At 44.2% G+C, this 23,675-nt stretch overlaps 3 protein-coding genes across 8 annotated transcripts; 1 reads left to right on the top strand and 2 right to left on the bottom strand.

The window, feature by feature from the left end:
- Positions 1–52: 52 nt before the first annotated feature.
- vps52 (VPS52 subunit of GARP complex) lies at positions 53–9,592 on the bottom strand (the record flags this gene model as incomplete). 2 transcript variants are annotated; one of them, XM_084380230.1, is made up of 20 exons in its annotated part: positions 53–1,533; positions 2,138–2,256; positions 2,750–2,861; positions 3,405–3,470; positions 3,689–3,796; positions 4,124–4,219; positions 4,347–4,470; positions 4,736–4,854; positions 4,941–5,096; positions 5,536–5,671; positions 6,199–6,254; positions 6,496–6,628; positions 6,853–6,953; positions 7,043–7,193; positions 7,272–7,447; positions 7,758–7,825; positions 8,007–8,082; positions 8,384–8,436; positions 8,834–8,915; positions 9,497–9,592. In XM_084380230.1, 20 exons carry the CDS (start codon positions 9,590–9,592, stop codon positions 1,387–1,389), a joined length of 2,175 nt encoding a protein of 724 aa, XP_084236356.1. In that variant the 3' UTR covers positions 53–1,386. The 2 variants fall into 2 exon arrangements, with proteins under 2 accessions (XP_084236356.1, XP_084236357.1); XM_084380231.1 differs by having other exon boundaries at positions 8,834–8,912.
- A 23-nt stretch (positions 9,593–9,615) lies between these two features.
- Positions 9,616–13,736, top strand: rps18 (ribosomal protein S18). The gene is made up of 7 exons (XM_084380234.1): positions 9,616–9,717; positions 9,838–9,933; positions 10,772–10,870; positions 11,060–11,146; positions 11,990–12,091; positions 13,126–13,217; positions 13,615–13,736. The coding sequence occupies exons 1-7, from the start codon at positions 9,631–9,633 to the stop codon at positions 13,688–13,690; spliced, it is 639 nt and encodes a 212-aa protein (XP_084236360.1). The 5' UTR covers positions 9,616–9,630; the 3' UTR covers positions 13,691–13,736.
- Positions 13,737–14,848: 1,112 nt separating this feature from the next.
- On the bottom strand, positions 14,849–23,440 carry LOC311272378 (E3 ubiquitin-protein ligase RING2-A-like). Of its 5 annotated transcripts, XM_084378746.1 has the most exons (8): positions 23,154–23,436; positions 21,465–21,568; positions 20,785–20,945; positions 20,381–20,605; positions 19,250–19,570; positions 18,865–19,096; positions 17,648–17,852; positions 14,849–17,555 (listed from the first exon to the last, which is right to left on the bottom strand). In XM_084378746.1, the coding sequence occupies exons 2-7, from the start codon at positions 21,537–21,539 to the stop codon at positions 17,670–17,672; spliced, it is 1,197 nt and encodes a 398-aa protein (XP_084234872.1). In that variant the 5' UTR covers positions 21,540–21,568; positions 23,154–23,436; the 3' UTR covers positions 14,849–17,555; positions 17,648–17,669. The 5 variants fall into 5 exon arrangements, with proteins under 5 accessions (XP_084234872.1, XP_084234874.1, XP_084234871.1 ...); XM_084378748.1 differs by having other exon boundaries at positions 14,849–17,852; positions 23,392–23,440; XM_084378745.1 differs by having other exon boundaries at positions 14,849–17,852.
- Between the last annotated feature and the right edge of the window lie 235 nt (positions 23,441–23,675).

Genomic DNA, 23,675 nt, shown 5'->3' with positions numbered 1-23,675 from the left:
TTGGTCTTTTTTCATGCGATTTGTTGACAAGAAGAAGAAAACAGACAGAAAATCAGCAGCTTGGTCCTTTAATGTTCAGCCTCACCTGCTGAGGTTCACTGACGCAGAAAAACAGGACAGACGACAGTTTCAAGTAATGTGTTCGCAGAGCTTCTCTAGCGCAGCGTTTAAATCAAAGATCACACGAAGCATTTCTCCTTCTGGAGTTAATTAAAACAACAAACAACAAACAAAAAACGTCTTCAGTGTTTCGTGACAAAAGTCCAAATTCTCATCATAACTTCAGTTTTTTGTCGCTGCTTCGTTAAATGAATGAACATTTTTTTTACTCTTATAATCCTTCAGATTTTACGTCGCTACATGGTAGTTTTTCATTGTTGGTGGCGGGGTCCGCCAGTCCCACACAGAGTTCAGTTTGCCCTCACACACACGAGCGATGCAGCCTGTGCTCCAGTGTGTTACTGTCTGAGACTGTTCACTCTCTGCTGATGTTTCAGAGCGAGGTTAACATGCTTGTGATGCTAATGCTAACAGAATAAAGCTAATGTGTCCATTCATTGTTTAGTAGGAAGCCGCGCAATGCATTCTGGTAGCAGAGTGTTGTGTTTTCACGCGTTGCCGCGCTCCTTATTTGCAAAAAGTTGAATTTAGGCAGCTACTCTTTGTAAACGCGAGGCGTCCTGCGTGACGCTCGGCCTCTTTGCACTCCTGAAGAATAAAAAACTAAACATCGTTAAGTTAACAGATTCTGCAGCTGCGTGCTTTAAACTGCATCTCACCCGACAGACTTCAGAAACACATTTCGCTGAGTTATTCTGGTAATAAGAAAGTATTTTACGGAGGGTGTGGCCCGTTTGGTTCAGGCGGGCAGAGCTGGGAAGCGTCTCGTGCCCTCGCGTCCTAAGATGCCTCCTGTGGGCTCGTACCTTTACTGCTGCTGCTGCGTCACAATAAAATACTTCAACTGGCTTTTATTGTGAAGCAGCCACAGGAAACACGACTGCAGTCATTCATCAAAAACACGTCTACGAAACAAAGAACATGCTGATGTTCGTCAGGTAACTGGACTCTGTGTGCAGGTTTCACCGGGCACGATGGAAAACCACAGGACTGAAATCTGAAGGATTATAACTTTAAATCTGACGAGCAGCTTCATTATTATCACCTATTTTTTCACACATCAGCTCTCCAGACATGAAGTCATGTTTTAATGCAGAGTGAAAAATGACTTGGTTTGAACGACTCGTCTCCGCTGGAGGGAAAATGCAGGAAAGTGTCGCTTTGTTAACGACTCGTGTTCTTCAGCTGAGAGCGACGGAGGGAATCGACTCCTCCAGACCTCCGGCTGTGGTCACGCTCACGTTTCAGTCTGTTTCAGTCGACCTGTTAGAAGTTGGGTTTGTGCTTCTTCACCTCCACCATGAGGTGGTGCAGGTTGATGAGCTCTGAGCGGACGGCCAGGCTGCGGAACGTCGGCTGGTTCAGGATCTTGTGGAAGCCGTGGTAGTACTGGATCAGCTGGGTCAGAGCGCCCTGCGGCAGGAAGAGGAAGTGCTGCTTCAGGACTTGTTACCCAGCCCACTTCCCCCAACACTCACACACAACTCACACACAACTCACACACAACTCACACACAACTCACACACAACTGCAACACACACGTGAACATAAAACTAATAACATTTTCTCAAAAGAATCTAAGAATGAAAGCTGACTGTAATATTCAGTTCCTCTCACCTGTCTGCTGTCTCACCTGTCTGCTGCCTCACCTGTCTGCTATCTCACCTGTCTGCTGTCTCACCTGTCTGCTGCCTCACCTGTCTGCTGCCTCACCTGTCTGCTATCTCACCTGTCTGCTGTCTCACCTGTCTGCTGCCTCACCTGTCTGCTATCTCACCTGTCTGCTATCTCACCTGCCTGCTGTCTCACCTGTCTGCTGTCTCACCTGTCTGCTGCCTCACCTGTCTGCTGCCTCACCTGTCTGCTGTCTCACCTGTCTGCTGTCTCACCTGTCTGCTGCCTCACCTGTCTGCTATCTCACCTGTCTGCTATCTCACCTGCCTGCTGCCTCACCTGTCTGCTGTCTCACCTGTCTGCTGCCTCACCTGTCTGCTGTCTCACCTGTCTGCTGTCTCACCTGTATGATGCTGGTTCCGTTTTTGAAGTTGGTGAACGACCTCATGACGTCCTGACTCATCGACTCCACCGACTGTTTCCATGTGGCGGAAAACCCCCGAACCAGCTGAGTGATACGAGCTGCACACACACACACACAGACACACACAGACACACACACACACACACACACACACACACACACACACACACACACACAGAGTTCATGTTGTTCTTTATAAACAGAGTCGGGTATTTTCACGTGTCAGGCCTGATGTGGTGGATGTGGGAGGAAACAGAGCGTTTAATGTGAGAAGACTGAACGGATGTGAGAGCTGAAGTGTTGAAGGGAACAGAAACAAAACTGAGACTGACGATTACTCTGAAAACAAAACTCAGAGTGTGACCACACCCACCAGTGTCACTGTACACATGTTGTAATCTTTCATGTCTCAGCTGAGAAAGTCTCTGCTCTTCTGTACTTTCTGATCATTTCCAGGTTTGTGTGACAACACAACACATTTCCACTGCGGCCTCAGACTTTTGGACCGAGCTGAACATATATAAAACTTTGTCAGTATTTCGGGTCACAGAGAGAAGATATCAAAACCAAAAACAGTTTGACTCTTCTCACCTTCCTCGTTTTTCAGCCGGTCAAGCTGCCCTTTCTCCATCAAAGCCTCGGCCTCCTTCACGAAGGCGATCATCCCTCCGAAGGGAGGAGACAGAATCTCTTCGATGAACTCCTGCGAAAAGGACACGACAGGAACAGTTAGACTCTGTAACGATGTGAAGACGTGAAGACAGACAAGATTTTACACTTTAATCCATTTTAACACTGAAGTTAATATTCAGATGCTTCAACTGAAAAGTGTTTTAAATTATTAGATTTATTGTTTTTGCATTTTTACACCTTATTTCACATCCTGCTGTGTCGCAAAATTATAAAATAAATAAATAATTGTTCACAAAAATATTAATTTTGCATTAAAATAAAAGGAAACATGTCAGAATTTAATCATTTAAAATATGATTCTACCTTTATTATGTTAATCTACGTTTGACTCAATCCTTCATGACCTTCTGTCTAACTGTGAGCTTCATGTCCATTTAACCGGTTCTGGTTCTGGTTCTGGTTCTACAACATGACTGTGAACTACTTCTAGAGTCACACGACACTTTAATTACACGTGTTTGAAATCACAGCTCTGAACACAAAGAGGACGCAGTAAAAGAAGGTGTGTCGCCACAGGGCTTCAGATTTCCCAGAGTTCCCCTGTGATGATTACCTGCGTCCTCGCCAGGAGCAGCTGCTGGAAACCTTCCACCTCTTTGCTGTCGTCTGCTGCCCTCTCCTGGACGAACGAGGGAAGAACGACCATCACAGACTGATTTTAACAAACATACAGAGTTTTAATTCTCCACAGGAAAAACTGAATCTGAGGCCAGTGAGATGAAACCTGTGAGCGGATCCACATCAGACCCGGTTACATAAAGCTCAAATAAAAAATAAAACAGGGAAACTCAACGATCCTGAGAAAAACACTAATACAGACGTAAAGCCGGCGCTCACCATGAGGACGCTGAGCATCATGTCGTAGTTGTTGATGAGGAAGATGAGCTGGTCTCGTCTGGAGGGAAACTCTGCCGCCATCTTCAGAACAAAGTTTTCAACCTCAACCTGCAGAAGAAGAATTAACCAGTTTAAGTAAATGTTGCTGAAACAAGTCAGTTCATCTCCGTCTTTACTCCTCTGAGCTCTGACTGATACACATTTTAATACAATTCTCACAGTATTTGTTCAAAAACATCAGATTATCTGTTATTTTACTCACCAACATATTTGTTTTAATAAAAATAATAATAATATATTTAATTCAGAGACTCCTTTCAAGCACTCAGGACACCAAGAGAAAATTAAAGTTCTGTTACATATTCAACAGCTTGTTAAAGTCCTGCCTCCTCACTATATAGTGTGTGTGTGTGTGTGTGTGTGTGTGTGTGTTACCTGCAGCTGTCCCAGCAGAGTGTTGGTCCTCTCGTTGGGAAACGTCTGGTTGATGCTGACGATGGCGGACGAGAACTCTGCATAACGACGAGTGATCTGAAACCAGCAAACACACACACACACACACACACACCACACACACATACTCATTTCAGTGCCGTCAAACACATGAAGGGTGTGTAAGTGTGTGTGTCTGTCCCTGCGTGTGTGTGTGTAGACTGACGTAGTGTGGTCTGGTGTCCAGCACTCCCAGTTTCTGAGGGTCTGTGTTTCTGATGCTGTGGATGTTCATCTCCAGAATCATTTCAAACCTGGGCCACAGCAGCTCCAGCACCGCCTCCCAGTACCTGCACACACACACACACACACACACACACACACACACACACACACACACACACACACACACACACACACACACACAGAGACTTTTAAAAAGACATATTTTCCTGCTGCTGGAGGAGAAAAATGTGCTGAAAGACTTTGAGGCTTCATAAATTCACAAAAACTGCTGCATGTGGTGGAGAAGTGAACATTTCTACGCCCACAACAGGAATAAATCATTTTCTTTCCAGCTGCTGGAATGACTCTGATCTTTGACGGGACACTGACTTGTCGAGGGCGGGGATCGTCCTCTTGGCGGTGATGGCTCTGAACCTGAGGATGATGTGGATACACAGGAAGACGGCGATGCTGTCGTAGCAGTCGGACACATACGTGGACATGCTCTTCTGCAGAGACGGAGCAGACACAGTAACAGCACTGAAGGAGTAAACGTGGTGTGTTTCAGGGAAACAGAGAGACGAGACGTTCGTACCAGGAACATGCTGAGAGTTTTTCCCATGATGCTGTTGAAGAGGTCGAGCGCCGAGTTTCCTGCCACCATGAAGAAGTCGGAGAGGAAGAGGTACTCTCTGCAGCCGTTGTCCAGCAGAGCGTAGTGCTGACTGCGAAACAGCGTCTCGTAGGGATACTGAGGACAGACGGAGGGACATTAACAGTTAATGTATCTGTGACGTCGCTCGCTGGTGGTTTCACTCTGAATCCAGGTGAGTCATTAACAAACAATCAGAGAGGAAACTGTGTATCATTACGGACCAAACAGCACCACAACACAAAGACTTCTGCAGCCTGAGGTGTCGGCTGCAGCTGCAGTTTTTAAATATTGTTTTTATGAATATTTCCTGACAACATGTCGCTGACAGCTGTATTATTAATACTTTCTAATCGTTTTGGGTCCTTTAATAAACTAATGAGGCTGCTGAACTGTCTGCTGAAGTCTGAGTGCAGGAGTTGAAGCTTCGCAGTGTGAAAGTCTGCAGCTTTGTGAGTCTAACACAACCCAGGAGCCTGTACTCTATTACTTTCACTGGAGTAAACATTATAATTGTGATACACGGTGGACGTCTCACCCTGCTGTCTCCTCTCTGAGCCGTGTGTGGGACCAGGATGGGCCCCTCCAGCTCGGCCGGGCTCAGGATGGCGCCCCGCTGGCCCAGAGTGAAGATGGTGTTCCTGCTCTTCAGAGACGGTTTGGAGAAGAAACCTGCAGGAGGAGTCAAGGAGCCTCCGGCCTCCACGTTCATGAGCACATCGTCATCAGTGTGTTCTTATGTTCGGTATGTGTGTGTCACACACGCCCACACACAACTGAAACAGCCACACACACACACACACACACACACACACACACACACACACCTGTTGAAGGTGAATCGGAGACGTTGGCACGTCACTTTCTTTACGTTTACTTTGGTTCTCTGCCAGCTCTGTGTGTCGGTGTCACTCTGAGGGAATCCGACTGAATGTTTCACTCTGTGCAGCTGCTGAGTTACTTCCTGTTGACACAGACGGCTCAACAGTTTCTGGGTTCAAGTTTTCTGTTTGATTAAAGTTTAAACATGAACTGAAAAAGGCTTCTGATGCTAATATATGTTCAGCAGTGTGTATTTGCTGTTCTTGATGGACACAGTGTGTTCCATGTTGAGCTGCAACACTGAGTCGACCAACTATTTTGTCAGTCACAGTCTCACACACAGTCACACACAGTCACACACACAGTTTAAAGGATATCTTTCTTGGCCGTGTCTTCTACTCCCATCAGGTCGTCTTTGTCTGCGACCTCCTCGTACTGCAACAGGACACTTTATATCAGCTGAACGCTTCTTCACGGGTTATAACTCAACTTTTCTCTGTGCTGTGAGATCTGTACTGCATGAGAAATGTGTTTACTCTGGCTAAAAAACAACATTATGAGATGGTTTGTGTGCAAGAAAGAAAAAGTTCCCATAAACTGTGAGTTAAGATAAAGATCCTGACCGCTCGTGATGCCTTCACTGGGACCAGAACGAGTCCTGTGTGGATCCACTGACCTGCACTTTGAGCAGCCTGCCGCTGTACGACTTGAAGTAACTGTAGTAAATCTTGCTCATCGTGTCCACGTACTCGTCTCTGATCTCCTTGGCAACCGTCCTCTCATTGGCCAAAAGGAACTGATAGAAAAATCTACAGCAAGAAGGTTCTGATGAGACGTGAAGACGAGCTGATAAATACTGAAGCTCCATTCTGGTACATTTTCTAACAAAACTAATGCAGTGTAAGAAAAGAAACCTACAAACTATGATCAAAGAACTTAAATAAAGACGAGGAGCTGATACAAACATCATCTTTAAAGCCTGAAATATCTTTTAAACAGAGAGTCTGAGGGCCGGCAGGTCCGGTGGACTCACCTGTACTTGAGCAGAGTGTTCTGAGGGATCTGGTAGTTGGTCATCGGCTTCCTGAAGGAGTAAATCTTCTGAAGAATGAACTCTCGGATCTTTGACACCGCCTGAAGGGAGACGCAAATGTTAAGATCGCTTCACGCCAGAGAAAAGTGCGACAAAGTGCACGTTCCACGACTGTTTTGTTGTGTGTCACCTTGAGTTTGAGGCGGTCCACGATGTCCTGGATGTCGGAGCAGGCCAGCGTCTCTCTGAAGCTCAGCTCTTTGGCAAAGTTGATCTTGTTGTTGAGCTCGTGGAGCTGCTCCAGAAACTCCTGCTCCGTCACCGGACTGTCCAGGATGGTGCTGCGATGAGACGGTAAGACGTCAGACAAACACGCCTGCAGAACATTTAACCGTCTCCCCGCTCTCCATCACACTTACGAGATCATGGCTCCGGGCACCACCAGCTCGTCCACCAGCTGACTGAGGTGGCTGCGCACCGCCTGCCTGTTCTTCAGCCGCACGTTCATGCTGACCGACTGCTGCTGCAGAGTCTGGATCTCACTGCTGATGGAGGACAGGTCGCTCTGGAAGCCGCTCAGCATGCCCTCCATCCGCTGACAGGACGAGTGGACGGAGAAACAACCGTCAAGTCAGGGAAAAAGTTTTATTTTATTTTATCTTATCGCACAGGGAGGAAGAGGACAGAGCTCGACGTCACTTGTGTTTGTGAATCGTTGGTTCGTGCAACAAAGAGAAGACGGATTTATAGTGTAAAAAGCAGAAAGAAACAACAGAGACTCAGTGACAAGATCATCTGAACATTCCCTGACTGGTCCTTTGTCTTCTGTCCTTCACTCTTTAGATCGTTCACTGACTCACGCTGAGCTCATCATGCAGACGACTGTGATCAGGATGAAGTCTTACCTCCAGGATGGAGTCACAGGCGGTGATCTGGTTGTGCAGCAGAGCGATGTTCTGACTCTCCTTGATGTCTGACAGACGAACCATCAGGAAAACAACAACAGATCATCAACCCCCAATTTATACCACAGTTTATTTCATGTCCTTGAGCAGAAAAGCTAAAATCTACAAATAAACAATAAGAAGATCTGACACAGAATATATTCACGTGGAACAGAGGGACAAAAAACCCCTGTTGACATGGAAGGATACAGTCTTTGATGGACGCCTGCTCGATCCTCTGCAGCTCTGACTCCACCTGTTTGGAGTACTGACGGAGGTCTACGCCCTGAAAACAGATGGAGGACACCTCCGTCACCACATTTATAATGCAGACACCGACTGAGAAAAACGTGCACTGACTCACAGTCAACACAGTTTTTATTTAGTTTCATGAACCGAAGAAGGAGGAGTGGTTTCACTTCATCTCACGAGAACTGGACTGATTGTGTTTGCAGTTAAAACAGAGGTGAGCAGCCCGGTGTTAACTCGTCCATGCAGGCAGCAACAAGTCGACATCTCTCAGACCTCCCTGTTAAATCCTGCACTCCAACCTGCCAGCTCAAACAACAGCGTCAGGACATTCTCACCGTTTTGAGCGCCTCCTTCACGAGGTCATCTTCCAGGTTGGCCTGGATGTGAACTGCAGGAGACAGAGAGGAGAAATTAAACATCCAACAGGCCTGTCTTTACCAGGCCACAGCTTCTCTTTAACCCTGGGGAAACCTTGTCTGAGGAGGAGCAGTGTTGAATTTAAACTTATATTTCCTCCACGCAGACGCGTTCATATGATCTGTATATGATTTTTTAAATGCAAGCAGCTGCTGCAGGTTGTAAAACTTTATAAAAGTCATTCTGTCTCCTCGTGGCAACTGAAACTTTGCTTTGGTAAAATCCTGGTCTCAATATTTTACTGTACTGTTGATGTGTTTAAACTCCAGAGGGCGCTGCAGACATATTGATCGTGTCAGGGCGATAGAGGAGCTCTATTCATCTGTTGTCCTCTGATCAAAATATGAGACTTTAAAATGATGTCTTACTGTCCACTTCATCCAAGATAAACTCATCAGTGGTGAGGTCCAGCTCCCCCAGGTTCAGGTTAGTCATGTCTCCATCAGTCTTCTAGGAAAAGAGAAATAATCACACACATTTCTTTTGCCTCAGCTGGTGGCTCATCCTCAGCCAACCTGAGCAAAGGATGTTCAGGACCGCAAACAGGGATTATTACTGCCGATTCATTAATAAAATAAATGGGGGGAGGTCCCAGAGGCCAGATGACGTCTTCAAACGTCTTCTTCTGTCTGATTAACACCACAATCACAAACACGGACACACATCAGAGTGAATGGCTGATGATTCATTAATAAAATCACAGCTGGTGACGTTACACTTTGTTGCAACAGGATGCGTTCAGGGCTTCACAGTGTTTTGACTGGATGCTAACAGCTACGTTAGCTTAAAGCAACATTAACAAACGTTGTCAAAATACACAATTAAGCAAGATTGTGTTCACTATCACAACTTTTTAATCCACACAATAGCTGTTGTTGTTTAAATGAGATGCACTTCAGTCAGTTTAATCAGACGGTCAGTGATGATGCCTCTTGTCATGAATGCTAACTGGAACCAGAGAGCAGGAACAAAAAAACCGTTTCAACACTTTTCACAACAACTGATTCCAACAGGAGAAATTAAAATGTCACCTCGTCCTGTAGATACGCCATGGCGATCTCTGTGGGGTTTCCAGCTGTGTTGACATCGGGACCAGCTCCAACAGCAGCTGCAGCTACGTCCGCCATTGCGGCGAATTTACGCTAACGTCAGAAAAAGACTACAAATGTCCAGTTCCGCCTCGTCCTCCCTGAAACAGAGCGCGTCCTCGCGTTTATCAACAGCTCAACATATTAATACGAGAATATACTGCGTGAGATGAATAAACACGGGACCAGACATCTCATTTATTAACATATATTTCATCTTGCTACGTTAACATCGCTTTATATGTGTTTCATCTGAACCGGTGTGTAACTTTCTCGTCGGACAGTTTAAAAGTGATGGACTGACTTCCGTTCTCCGACACGGTCAAACTCTCGCGAGAGCGTTACGGCTTCCTCTTCGCACGGAACCTACTTCCAAGATGGTGAGTAGATTTTCCACCAACCTGGAATACTTTTGGAATCCACAATCATCTGGCGTTATTCTTACTTATTTATCACATTTAGCCCCTTGATGAATATTATACACATTTGTTCGAGCGGATTGATGTTGAATTATTGACATATTAGTCGCAGAAATTGATGTAACAACGCAGTTTACTGTCGGCGCCGGACTGAGCTGTACGGAGTGACTGCAGTTAGCTAGCGCGAATGGTTGAGTTAGCTTTGTTTTTTAATTAAAGGCTTACTCTTATATCTTCTTATTATCCCCATTTAAAGAACAGCTGTCCGGCTAAAGATCGGCTTTCACGTTACCGGCTTACAAGTTACACAACATTGATAATTGAAGGTAGCTAGCTGCACAAGCTAACTCGTCCTCCTCCAGTGATAGGCAGTAAGCATGTTGGTGTCATCACGTTGGGGGACAAAGTGGATGTTACACCTGTGTAGACGCTTTGTAGCTGCACCAGTTTAACTGTTGAGCCACTCTGACTTGTGATTTAGTGAGATATATTGGTTTTGGTCATTTTGAAGCCATCGTGAAGTCCCAACAGTTGGTCCGAGCAGCAGCAGCTCTGTAGCTATGCTAGCTGGAGCCAAAAAAAGTTAGCTGCAGATGTACAGACACCTCACTGTGAAGTCAGGGCTTCTGTTTGTGGCCCTCACTAACTTCTGAGGAGACACACACTGTGTTAAATACACAAATAATTAAATACCGGCATTATAAGTTTGTAATGTGTTCATATTCACAGCACAGCCTGAGAAATGGCAGTGCTGATTGAGAGCCATGCCTCCCTGATAACGTGTGCTCTGTGTTTTCAGTCTCTGGTCATCCCTGAGAAGTTCCAGCACATTCTTCGTGTTCTGAACACGAACATCGATGGAAGGAGGAAGATCGCCTTCGCCATCACTGCCATCAAGGTAAAATCTCCCCCGTGCTTCATGTGATGGTTTTAATGCACGTTCAGCTTCATCCTTTGCATTTTCTGCATGAAACTAAGCAGCATTTAAGTATTGAAGTATTTTTGTTGCTCAGTTATTAGTGAGATTACCTGTTGTGCATCAGACATTGCTCTCATGACACTAACCTCCCTGTCTGTCTGGTCTCAGGGTGTTGGCAGACGTTACGCCCATGTTGTCCTGAGGAAGGCCGACATCGACCTCAACAAGAGGGCTGGAGAGCTGACTGATGAGGAGGTGAGGAGAGCCTGGTGTCTGCAGACAAACATCAACAGATGCATTTTAGTTACAGACAGGATTTCTTAGATTGTGTGAATAGAAAATGGGAATCAGGAAACTATGAAGGCACTGTTACAGTATCTGTCTGGAGCCCTACTGACTGGAACATATCCACATGTAGCTTAGCAGCTGCTCAGAGTATAAAAAACTTGATTTGTTAAAGCTTATCGTGTCCAGGCTGAATGCTAATTTGCTTCCAGCTGTACCAAAACTGAATCCACCGTATGCATTTTATAGGTTAGTTTCCTAATTGCATAGATTGTTGCAGAAGTTTGATAAATTACAATAACACAACTGTTGACTTTGAAGGACAAACGGCAACACTTCTCATAACTAACAATGTGACGTGGCAAATGTTTGCTGATCCTGTTGCTCATGAACAGTTTGGAAAACTTTGAATGTGAACAAGCAACAACCTGTGACCGCTTCATAAAACTTAAGTGTAGACTGATGTGGTCACAGTGGAGCGGTGAGAATTTAGCAGGAAGTTGATAATCTCAGGCCCCCAAGACAAGTTGTTTTTATTACTGGTTATCAATTAACAAGGGCAGATTTAGATGCTTTGCAGCTAAAAACCTAATGAAATGAAACAAGTCGCACCCGTCGAGCTCCCTGCCCTGCCGACAGCCGTCTTTGTAGTATATGCTCTATCGAAATTGGCAACTGTTGCTCAACTCGACAGGCAAGTGTCGCGGTCAGTCTTTATTGTCGAGCCTTGAATCTCCCTTTGGGACTTCCAGGATTTCATTCTGCACATTTTATGAATTTTCCTGTGAGTTAACGGTCGCATTTGTTCTTCAGGTTGAGCGTGTGGTGACCATCATGCAGAATCCTCGCCAGTACAAAATCCCAGACTGGTTCCTCAACAGGCAGAAGGACGTCAAGGACGGCAAATACAGCCAGGTGTGTAACAGCAGAGAAGGGTTTGGTTTTCTGTTTAATTGTGGTGAAAACCTAGAAAAACATTTCAAGTTCTTGTGAAATCATCTACAGCTGCTCTGTAGGACAAAATACAATGTTACAGCTTGCATGAGCAGATGTGACAGCCGCAACACGTCCAGAAGGAAATCCTCGTCAGAGAAAATTACAGCAACATAGGAATAAAAATAAAGTGATACTGTGTAAAAAGGGTAACTGCTGACATCAGTAAGAAACTAGAATAAGACATTTTAGGAAAAATAAGTAAACTACCATAAAATGGAAAAGTGTGTGTGTGTGTAATGAATTGAGAGAGTAAAAGGTTATTAGTGTCAAATGTTGAAGCCGTCCCTGCGGAAGGTGAGGAAGTTGTTGGACTGGTACATTTTAAGGTTTTCAGGTTGACGCCTCGTTCTGACATTTAATCCTTTGATCAGATATCAATTATAGGAAACGCCTTCTTTGGCAGCACCGACTCTGTAGGCTGTGCTGAGTGACATGTTGATGATGGCCGAGGTTTTCCTTTTATTCGTCTGTCAGTAAAATACCTTCTTAATAACGGTGAAGGTTAAAGTCTTCAGTGAGTTTGATGTGGACCGACATGTTGTGGTTTCACTTGATGAGCGATGTATCACATTAACAGACTCGTCGATCCAGAACGGGTGAAAATCAGAAATGTGGTATCGGGATGTTCTCGTCTGTCGGAAAGTAAACAGCCTTCAGTAGGAATGTCGACTGTTCGTTCAGGTCAATTAAACATCGTGTAGGCGGTGAACTTTAATGTTTCAGTTTGTATCTGTAGATACTTCACACACTGATCTGAGGCCGGTGTGCAGCGTGGCTTCAAGACTAAGAAAGATTTTTAGACCTTTTTTAATCTTCATGATCGAACACAAACATTTACAGAACAATATAAAGCATCGGAGTGATCAGCCACTGGTTACACAGCTACACTGGTATCATCTCGGTTTCTTGTTTGCATCTAAATCATCTCGACTGTCTACGTTGTCTGATTTCAGGTCCTCGCTAACGGTCTGGACAACAAGCTGAGAGAAGATCTGGAGAGGCTGAAGAAGATCAGGGCTCACCGTGGTCTCAGGCACTTCTGGGGGTAAGAGTTCTGATCCTGTTTGTCACTGTGGACGAACGCGTCGGTCCAAACATGAAGTCTCTGCATCGACTCGTCCTCTTCACCACAGACTGCACTGATAGACCATCATACGTTAGTGTCAGAGATGTCGGCTGCAATTTAAGATGCAGCTGATTTCAAAATCTACCAAGTCGCAGCATTTTTATAAAAATCTAAAAATCATAGCGATGGTGGTGCAGTTTAATTCTGGGCTCAGTGGAGGAGTCGGTGCAGAGCGAGCCTGTCCTGACAAACTTGAATCTGATGCACACAAGTGAGATTTCTTTAGAAGCTGAAGATGCTTTTAGAAACTTAGAAGCTGTTTGAACACGATCACACTTGTTTTTATGTTAACGCTGTTTTTTTTCTTTCCTTTCAGTCTGCGTGTGCGCGGTCAGCACACCAAGACCACCGGCCGTCGCGGTCGCACCGTCGGTGTGTCCAAGAAGAAGTAAACTCCCTGCTTCCCTTTGTTTCAATAAAATGCCACAGTTCACAAAATCTGTCTGTCGTGTGCTGTTTCACTTGTAGAGTTTGAGGTCAGTGACGCTGCTGGTTTTAATATTCTCACAAGACAGAAACTGATTTCTATTGAAGCAGCTGAGACTGAGACATCTTCAACCTTTAGTCCCTGCTGGAGTTAAACTCTGAAAACACACTGGACCGAACGTGCACACAGTATTCTGGTTTTTGCTGTTTAAATGGCAAATTAAAATTCTTTTAGTCCCTCTTACATGCAGCCGTAGTCTGATCAATGTAACGGCACGCTTCCTGTTCAACGGCCTGATCTGAGTCTTGTTTAAATTAAATGTCGGTGTTTCTCCTGATCAGAATTGGGGCTGTTCTCCTGAGCGTTCAGTCCCACCTCTGCTCTGCAAACTGGACTTAATCAGAAACTGGTACATTAGTATCTGAACAGAACATGCTGTTTTCATTACCTGTATCAAATTCTGAGTATTGTCAGCTGTTGTTCAGAATAACGGTGGAAAACAGGTGCATGTAAACGAGGTCACTGAGATTGCTTTAATTAAAAAGCAAATATCACCAGAGGCAACCAAGTTTCAACACACAGCCACAGAGTATTGTGTTAACAAGGGAGCGTCATCCTGACAGTTTGAGCTCAAAGTCTGAATTTCACTTGACTCCACACTAAAAAAAACTACGGCACGATCGGAAACTGATGCTGAAAACTCTTAAAATGGGACAAAAACAAACTGGAATAACGTTCTTACATTTATCTTGAAACGGCTGTTTTATTGCATCACATGAATCACATTTATTCAGAATCAGTGAATCAATATACGACTTGGAGCCGGACGGCATTTTCATGTCTGAGAATATTTACAATCATCCCAATTAACTTCTACATCCTCAGTGTTTGTCTTGATCCCAATCTGAGAAATCTTTATGTCCAATCTGAAATTATTTCCGACCCTACTGAACAAAATATTTTAAAATGGAAACATCTGCAAAACAAAATAAAATACTGTCTGTACTACAGAAGATGATCATGATGCCACTGTAAAACAAGAACAATGATTTCAGTCCTCTTCCGTCTTAGACAACCTCTTGATCAGCTTCCATTCACAACAGATCACACTTCACACCAAACATCTGGTTATTATTTTGTAGTTTATTGTGCTGCAACGCTGACAGAAAGTGTAATTATACGACGAGAGAAAAAGGAAATATTGCATCGTTCTTAATATACAAATATTCCATAAAAACTGAGGTACGGTAGGAAAACTTATATGGCTGCAGGAAATATAAAGTGCACAGAGACGGAGCACAGAGTCTAAACAGGACAGAAACTAAAGTTTATGGCTTTTTATAGAGACGACGACACCAAACACAGGAAGTATGAAGGAAACGTTCTAACAGGAGGTGAGGAGGGAGCGACATCTTTACAAAAGGGAAATGAGTAAACTGAGTTGATCTAATTAAAACACAGCAGACACATTAAAGGCATCTGCATCTGAAACTACACATTAAAGTGACTGAACCTGCACACATCCTCTATCTAACCAACGCAAATAATCTCCCTTAATGCGAACAGTCACCCTGGTTTACCCCAGTGCATGCTGGGAAGGCTCCAGCCCCTCAGACCTGAACAGTTTGTGACGACTGAATGTTGGTTTGTCTATGAGCTTAAAGCACGCTACAGCTGTGTCTTCATTTAAACAAGAACTAAGTTTGAGTTCAGTTAAATCAATGATGCAACTGATTTATTCACTGTCACCAAGAAAGCAGCAACTGGCTTCAGTCGTGTTCTTAGAAATTAAATTATACAACGATTTCTTAAACAGATTCTTTCAGATCAAAGACAGAAACTCAAGACAACAGTTTTATTTTTTTTAACAACCAAAAACTAACTTTCATTGTTTTTAATGTTCGTTTGTCTTTTATTCTGAAATAAAAGCTCGAGTCTTAAAGCGGCGAGATCAGTAACAAACTGAAAAGTTAAGAAACGCTGCGTGCTGAACATCTGGTGAGCGTCGGTCCTGTTGACCTCCGGCAAGATATTTATGGAAGCCTGTTTCTGCCAAGAGGAATACAAGTTATGTTGAGGACGACAAATCCTACGTTATTAGACACATTTTGAATTATTGTGTTAAAGTGGTGAGATACAGATGTTTTGGGCTGGTCCAACATTTTACTTTACATCTCATACTTCCAATGTTTTACTTATCTGAAAATTATAACTCAGTGTTCCATCATTTTGACAAAGGAAATGGCATTTTTCTTATTTTCTTATTAGGTAGGAGTATTTTTATTTGTTTTCAATCATTTCTAACCTTTTAGCTTTTTTTCTGGTTCAGGTAAAAGTTTCACCAATTTTTGTACATTTTATTATTGTTGTGGATGTTTTGTGTAAAGAGGAATAAATAAAATCGAGGTAACGCTACAAAAAATGTGAACATCCAGACCAGAGAAGGTTTGTAGCTGCTGTAACTGGACTTTGTCTTTTGAAATGTGTGCAGTTGTTAAATATTTGTAAGAACAAGATCAGTAACACACTTCGTGAAGTTCAGCAGGTTAGGACTGACCCGATTACATTTTAAGGACTGACGAAATCATGAGCTACTAATTTAACTTGGCTGAGAGATACAAATGTTTTGGCCTCGTCAAACAACTGACTTTCTTTTCATATTTTTGACAAAGAAACCCTCATCATAATTACCTTTTTACTCCCACCAGTGACTGTTTGTTGGTTCATCAGCAGGATTACACAAAAACTACTTAAGATATCTTTACAGAACTTGCGGTGGACGGGTCTCGGCCCAGAACAGAACCAATTAATGTTTGCTACAGAAACAGAATAAGGGACGGATCCAAAACATTTTTCTCAAGTTAACAGGGCGTTTTTCAACATGGGAACAATTTGATGCAGAGCCCAAAACGAATCTGGATCCAGCGGTGTAACACGTTTTATTTGATACTGGATTCGGCTCGACTGAATTAAAGGGGACTGTTGGGTCTTGGTGGAGGTATGCACTCGCCTGAGTGTGATTCTATTTTTTTGTACTGAAAATGATCATATAGTACGGCATCATTTTAACAAATTTAGATACTATGACATTTTTGACTCAACAGGTTTAAATTTGACTTATGAACTGATTTTTACTAAGAATGTTCTTTTCTCACTTTTTATCTTTTTAATGTTTCCTGGCTGAAATGGACTCCCACAGATATCGTTTGACAACTTGCTGTTAATTGTCATGGATGTGTTGAACAGGAGAGGATTAGGGCTTCTGTAAAACTAAAACAAAAAAAAGGAGTTCTGACTTTTTTCTCCAATTCTGAGATTTAAGTCCGAATCAGAATTCTGAGAAAAATGTCAGAATTGTGAAACATAAAACCCGAACTCTGTGGCCCTGATCCTCTCCTGCAGTTTTGTGTAAAGAGGAATAAATAAAACTTCCGTACTAAAGAAATGTCAAATATCCGGAGCAGAAAAGGTTTGAGCTGCAGTAATACGAGCCTCTGCACAGCGTTTTCTTTCTAAATGTGTGCTGCTGTTTAATATTTGTGAGTAACAAGAAGATAAAACTGAAGGAAAACAGACGCTAATGAGCTGCAGATGCTTCATATCAGGAGAAAACACGAGAAAAATGATCCCACTCGTCATCTGCGGGTCCATCGGAGCGATTCTTCCTTGTGACTTGATATTTTACCAGCAAACTCTTCACATGAAGGCTGGTTGTCAAACACAGCTGATAACAGCAACGATTTACCAGCTCTTCTTCTGTGGTTTGTGTTTTCTGTCTCCTCTCTGCTGCTGGTCTTTCGTTTCTTCTTCATATCTGGTCTCAGGTCAGACTTCACACATTTGAAATATCAGATAAAACCGTCTTAATGTCGGTACATTTTCAAATGAAGATACACTGATGATAATCTGTGAAGCGACTGACCTGCCACCACCACTGCTCTGCCTCACGCCTCCCTCTGTGGAGGAAGAGGAGGAGGAGGAGGTGGTGGAGGAGGTGGTGGGGGAGGAGACTTCTGCTGTGCTGGCTGTTGCTGGTCCTTGGTGGGAGCGTAGTAAAGCTCCAGAGGCTTCCGGACCTTCCAGTACTTCTCATTCACCAACTCCAGAGTCAGAGAGCCGTTCAGCGTCTGAGAGGGAAGGAGAGGAGTGAGAGGACGAACAGAGACATTCAACAGAGACATCTTTCCTGAATCCTCGCTGCTCCACAGACAAACTGTTTCTACTGGAACTATTTCTTCATTAGAAAGAAGAGAAAACAACAGTTGCAAGACTCCTGTGAACAAGTTTCTATTATTTAACTAATCGTTTTGTTATCAAGCCAAAAAGCAGAACACTTCCAAGTTTCAGCTCAGAAGCTGTCAGGACTTTTATATCTCTGGGTTTTGGACTGTTGTTCAGATTCTACATTAAAGATGAGATTAGTCGAGAAGAAGAGATAAACTGAGCTGAAGCTTTAAGACTTTACAAATGTTTAACTTCTGCATGTTCAGTGTTTGAGACTCACATTAAATCTGTTTCAGAATCGCTGACTTGCCTTTCTGTGTCTGCTCTGTTGACCTTCACTCAGCTGGAAGTTTTATAAAGTCGCCCTAAAAACACACCTCACATTTTGGATTTTTTCACAACAGCAGGTGAGCCGCGTGTGGAGGAGGCTTGTTGTTAATGATGTGGCTGATCAAACCCAACGTGGTACTGTGCGACATCGCAACAACCAGGTGCACTTACAAGCTTTTACACAACAGCAGCACGAGTTGGCCAGAGAGCGTCTGTTTCTCTGCAGAGCATGAGCAGACGTCAGTAGACAGGAGGTGCAGAGTGAGGGCAGACTGTCAACTATTCACCAATTCAAGTAAGAAATGCCACAGTGAGTCACCAGCTGTACCTGGTCAGCCCGCCCAAATAAAGTCTGTGTGTGGGAAACACTGAAGTTTTCAGTGGTCCTACAGTGATTGGCTGACACACTGAGAAAGACGCCAGGAGTCAGAAAACGAGACCACTGTTAAATCTGTTAATGTGAAGCTGAAACATCTTTTTAATTTAAATTGTGGTCGGCTGACTGACTGAAAACTGTGTCGACACACGTTATAAAGTTGTATCTGAGTGCATTTGGCGGCTGACGAGTGGACGTTTAAAACTCACAGAGAACTGTCCTCCTCTCGTCATGATGTAGATGGTGTACTGTTTCTCACTGATGCTGTTCAGACCGGATCCATCTCCACTTCCTGTTCTTCCCTCAGCTTCTCCTCCTCCTCCCTCCTCTCTCCCTCTGTCCTCCGTCTCTCCGTTGGTCTGTCCTTCCTCCAGAGCGATGCGCAGAGCGAGGTATTTAGACAGATGGTCCACTGTGGCGTTGGCTGTCGTCTTCACATATCTGCAAAGAAACAGCATTTTGATGAGAAATAACAGGAAGGAACGGACAGAAATAATTCTCTGAGCGTCACATCCACACCTGATTCTAGTCAGAACACATGTATCGTTTACCTGGTGTTTGGACTCATGACTATGGCAGTAACTCCAGTCTCACCTGGTCTGGTTGTAGTCCTGGGCGTGGACCAGCTGTGGGTGTGGCCTGAACACCAGCTCGATCTCGGAGCCCGGCCCCTCTTTGTGGCGTCTCAGTGGAGGAGTGGGGCTGCCGCTGTCCGCCTCGCCCCCCGAGCCGTCGTCCGACGCTCTCGGCCTCTTGCGGCTCGGCCCGGCCTCCGAGGGGGTCTGACCGGGGGGGTGAGGGGTGTGTGAGGGGGCGGAGTCGTGAGACAGGTGTGAGCGAGCGTCGCCGTTGTCCTCCCCACCGCTGAAGGTGGTGTTGTCGCTCTCCTGCGTCGGCTTCTTCACCCGGTGGTTCCTGCAGAGCGGAGGTGAGAACGTGAGCAGCGGTCCTCGGTCAGCTGTTGACATATCGTGATGTAACGATCTAAAATCACATATATACTCTCATATCATCATATCACGATAACAATGTAACATGTTGCCCAGTCCTATTTTCACAGAGCTGGTCTCACCACAGCAGAGCAGTGAGTGAAGCACTTTGTGTTAATCTGCTGTATAAAAAGCGCTGTAGTAATAAAGTTTGATTGATTGTGTGTAAATGTGTGTAAAAAAATGTGTGTAAAAAAATCTTGTTAGCTCTGTTTGGGTCCTGACGGCATCGACACCATAAAACCTCTGCCTGCTGAGGTCCACTGTCACAAAAATCTCTTCCTGGCCCGAAATCAGTTCTTCAAGGATCAATGAATCCTTTAATCACTAAAGTCATCACCGGGCACCGCTGGGCCTTTGGGTTTAAGACATGAATCAACTCTTTTCCTGTTATCTCCCCTGTTGCTGTCAAATAAAGTCAGAAGTTGCTTCCCAGCTGTTATCACATCCTCCATCACTGACAGTGTAAGTGCATTAGGCCTGTTCTTAAAACCCGACACAGCCGTTGCTCCAATCATCGTCCCCCACTGCTCGCAGACCTTAACGTTGCTAACTGTGGCGAGCTAACATTAGTTATCAGTAGAGACAAATCTGTGATGTCTGATAAATAACCTTCATCTCACAGTAAACATCACATCACTCAACGCGACTTTAAAAGCAGAACAAGCTTTTCCTCGGCTGCTCTGACATTAACCTGTGGGCGACCCCCCCGTCTTCTCCCCTTTTCGTCCCCCACCTCTCGGACCTATAGCGGGCCTGCTGCCGGAGCCCCTCCTCGATGCTGGAGCTCAGCGCCTCCTTGTTGTGCAGCCTGTTGAGTCGCTCCAGCACGCGGCGCTGGTGGGCCTCGTACTCGTCCCGGCTCGGGTAGATCTTTGAGATCAGAGCGTCGAAGTTTGAGTCTCGGCGCAGCGAACGCCTCGAGACGAGCTTCTTCCTGCAGGTCGGACACTCTTTGTTCCTGAGGAGGGAGCAGATATGAATTATATTATTATATTCATTGTGAATTTATCTTTTAGCGGTTTGGTCAGAAAATTGTGAAAAATGTCAAGAAGTCTAAGATGACGTCCTGAAATGTCTCGTTTTGTCCACAACTCTAAGACATTCACAGTTTGTCGGTTGCTGTGGGGTCGTGCTCACCCTGATCGCAGCGCGGTGACGATGCAGTCGGAGCAGAAGCGATGCAGACACTCTTTGGTCGTCATGGTGTTCTTCAGCATGTCCAGACAGATGGGACACATCAGCTCGCTGTGCAGAGAGCGAGGAGACACGGCTACCTCCGTCCCATCCATGATCGCCTCCTGAACACACACACACACACACACACACACACACACACACTTTTTATTATCATACCTGTGAGGGCATTTAGTATCTACATTCACCGTCACCTCTCAAGAGCGACATCACGTTTACAAATTGCAATCAGAGCTTTAAATGTTGAAGTGATAAAATGGAGGCTTCTTCAATGGTTCTCCGACTAACAGCCCCATGGATCAGCGGGCAGCACTGCCACCTCACAGCAGGAAGGTCCTGGGTTTAACTCCCGGCCTGTCTGTGTGCATGTTCACATGACATGTATGTTCGGTTGATTTTCCTGTCAGGAGGCGTTGCACAGTGGCTGCCCACTTAAATACAGAGAAACGGTTTCACTGTGTTGTGCTGAATGTGACTGTATGTAAAAAACAAAGTATATTTCTTCATTTATGTTATGAAAATAATAATAAAAAAAAACACAGGTGGATAAAGAACTTTTAAACTGCTGATATCTTGTGTTGGTCATCTCCTCTTATATTCGTAACACACACAGGCAGGTTTACCTGAGGGCTCCTGTGAAGCTCGTACAGACTCAGCTCCCAGGTCTTGCTGGGAGTAATGTTTACCGGAGCCGCCATGATGGCTGAATCCCACAGTCGTCACTGGACTGACAGAGAAAGAGAAAACACACACATTAAACACTGCACACCTGCACCTGTGAGGCACAAACAGCCAATCAGACTCAGGACTCAGATCACTGCAGTCGTCCTCTACATGTTACATTAAAAAGGTCCAGTCTGCAGGATTTAGGGGCAGAATTTCAAGATAATATTCATGATTATGTTTTCATGTGTTTGTAATCACCTGAAACTAAGAACGGTTGTGTCAGAATGAGCCTTTTGTGTCTTCAGAGGGAGCGAGTCCTCGTCCTCAGAGGCCGCCATGTTTCTACAGTAGCCCAGAACGGACAAACCAGACACTGACTCTAGAGCGAGACCTTTGACCTGAAGTCTACACACCTGACTCAATGTGTTACCTCCACATATCTTTGAACTCTATGCAGCACACTGCAAATGTTCTTAAAACTTAATACTGTTGGTTGTTTTACTTCTGATTTTCACATTTTCTGGTTTTTGTTTGACATTATTGTGATTTTATTATTGTTGTGACTCTATGTATTTTGTAATTTATTCAACATCTTTTGTTATGTAATTACTTTATATTTTAAAATGATGTAGGAGGAGGACTTGAATAAGCCCACTGAGGTGTTCTATCTCTTCCTGCGCTGTGCATCATGTGTTATCCTTGTTGTTGTTGTTTTGTTTTTTTTTCATTCTGCAAACATTAACTTACTAAATACTCCCTGGTGGATACTTTACACATCCCTGCATAAAACTGTTTCATTTAAATAAGAGTGATATAGTGTACATTGTTTTAAAGAATATTTTTTCAGATTTTATTAAATTCTCAATTTCCCATGTTTGCATCCTGACCTGCAGTATCTTCATCTTATCTTATATTGTGTTTGTTGTTATGCATCAAATATCTTGAATGTGAAACTGATGTGTGATTCAGTTCCTGTTGAGGTTTAATACAGAATACTCAGAAACACCTGCTGACACACAGTCGCTCTGCAGGAGCAGGTTTGATCTTTAAAACTCAACCTTTTCTCCTTTTTACCAAAATAAAACAGGTTTTTATCCAAAAACTGGCTGGTTTTCATTTTTACATGGGATTTGTTGACAATAACAAAAACTGTAGAATAACACCAGCAGCTTCCTTTAAGGTCAAAGTACATATTATTCATTATATTAAATCAGATCTTCACAAATAATTTGATTTTTGAGAATCCAAGCTGCTGCAGCTTCTCACAGGAGGAACATGTGAAACATGACATTTCTCTTTGAAACAACACAACACAGACACTTCAATGTACTGATGAGGACCAACATGAAGCTCAAACAAGTTCAGAAACACACAGTAACACGTCAGAAAGTGGTCGGAGGATGTTTTATGGACACTATGAGGACGTTATGTCTCTTTTCACGGATCAACACTGCTGAGAGCCGCTGAACGTGAAAACTTCGCACAGGGAAACACAGGGACTCTTCTCCTCGGTTTCAATCAATAAACAAGTTTGTAAAGTTGTATTTGTGTTCACGGTGAACAAACACACAACAACCTCTGTGTAATCTTCGACGGAGACTTTAAAGTAGAGAGAAGAAAAGCAGGAAATCAAAGCAGAAACTCACCTGACGGTTAACTGACGGACAGCTGACCGGAGCTGACACGACCCCCTCCCCCGGCACAAACACACACACAGCCTCCAAAAAAACTACTTAATTACTCGCTCCAGTTACACACTGTGCGGATTACTTTCTGCCTGAGGCGTCACACTGTCGGCTGAGAGGGTTTTAAGTGACGGCTGCGTCTGCTCGAAGAGAAAAACACGACAAAAAGATCGAGAGCGCGACATTTTTCGAGCCCCACCTGCTAGCTAACATTAGCTGTGGCCATCTTTCTTCTTCTTCTCCCCGGAACAACTGCTGCTCTCCCCGGCTGCTCGGCGGACGCATCGCCGCTTTGTCAGCGGTAGTGACCCCCAGCGGCCAGTCGGGGAATTACAACAGAAAATTGTTTTTGAATATGAGACAGATGTTTGTTATTAACTTCATTTCTGGCTTTAGGCTTCATGTAGGTGCCAATGTTAGGTCATTTAAAGAGTTATTAATCAGTTACGATAAAGAATTATAAATATGTGCTTACCTGAAGCT

The sequence above is a fragment of the Pagrus pagrus genome, assembly GCF_965226575.1.
Source record: "Pagrus pagrus genome assembly, chromosome: 17".
Lineage (NCBI taxonomy): Eukaryota > Metazoa > Chordata > Actinopteri > Spariformes > Sparidae > Pagrus > Pagrus pagrus.
The sequence above is the reverse complement of the archived record's forward strand: the minus strand, read 5'-3'. Positions and strand labels throughout refer to the sequence as shown.

Excerpts from the sequence above, each read along its gene's own strand:
- rps18 (XM_084380234.1), top strand. The coding sequence starts at position 9,631 with ATGTCCAGTTCCGCCTCGTCCTCCCTGAAACAGAGCGCGTCCTCGCGT. Across the intron at positions 10,871-11,059 it reads TCGCCATCACTGCCATCAAG|GGTGTTGGCAGACGTTACGC; the intron begins GTAAAATCTCCC and ends GTCTGGTCTCAG. Across the intron at positions 11,147-11,989 it reads GAGAGCTGACTGATGAGGAG|GTTGAGCGTGTGGTGACCAT; the intron begins GTGAGGAGAGCC and ends TTTGTTCTTCAG.
- LOC311272378 (XM_084378748.1), bottom strand. The coding sequence starts at position 21,539 with ATGGCGGCTCCGGTAAACATTACTCCCAGCAAGACCTGGGAGCTGAGT. Across the intron at positions 20,606-20,784 it reads GTCACCGCGCTGCGATCAGG|GAACAAAGAGTGTCCGACCT; the intron begins GTGAGCACGACC and ends CTCCCTCCTCAG. Across the intron at positions 17,853-18,864 it reads CGAGAGGAGGACAGTTCTCT|ACGCTGAACGGCTCTCTGAC; the intron begins GTGAGTTTTAAA and ends CTTCCCTCTCAG.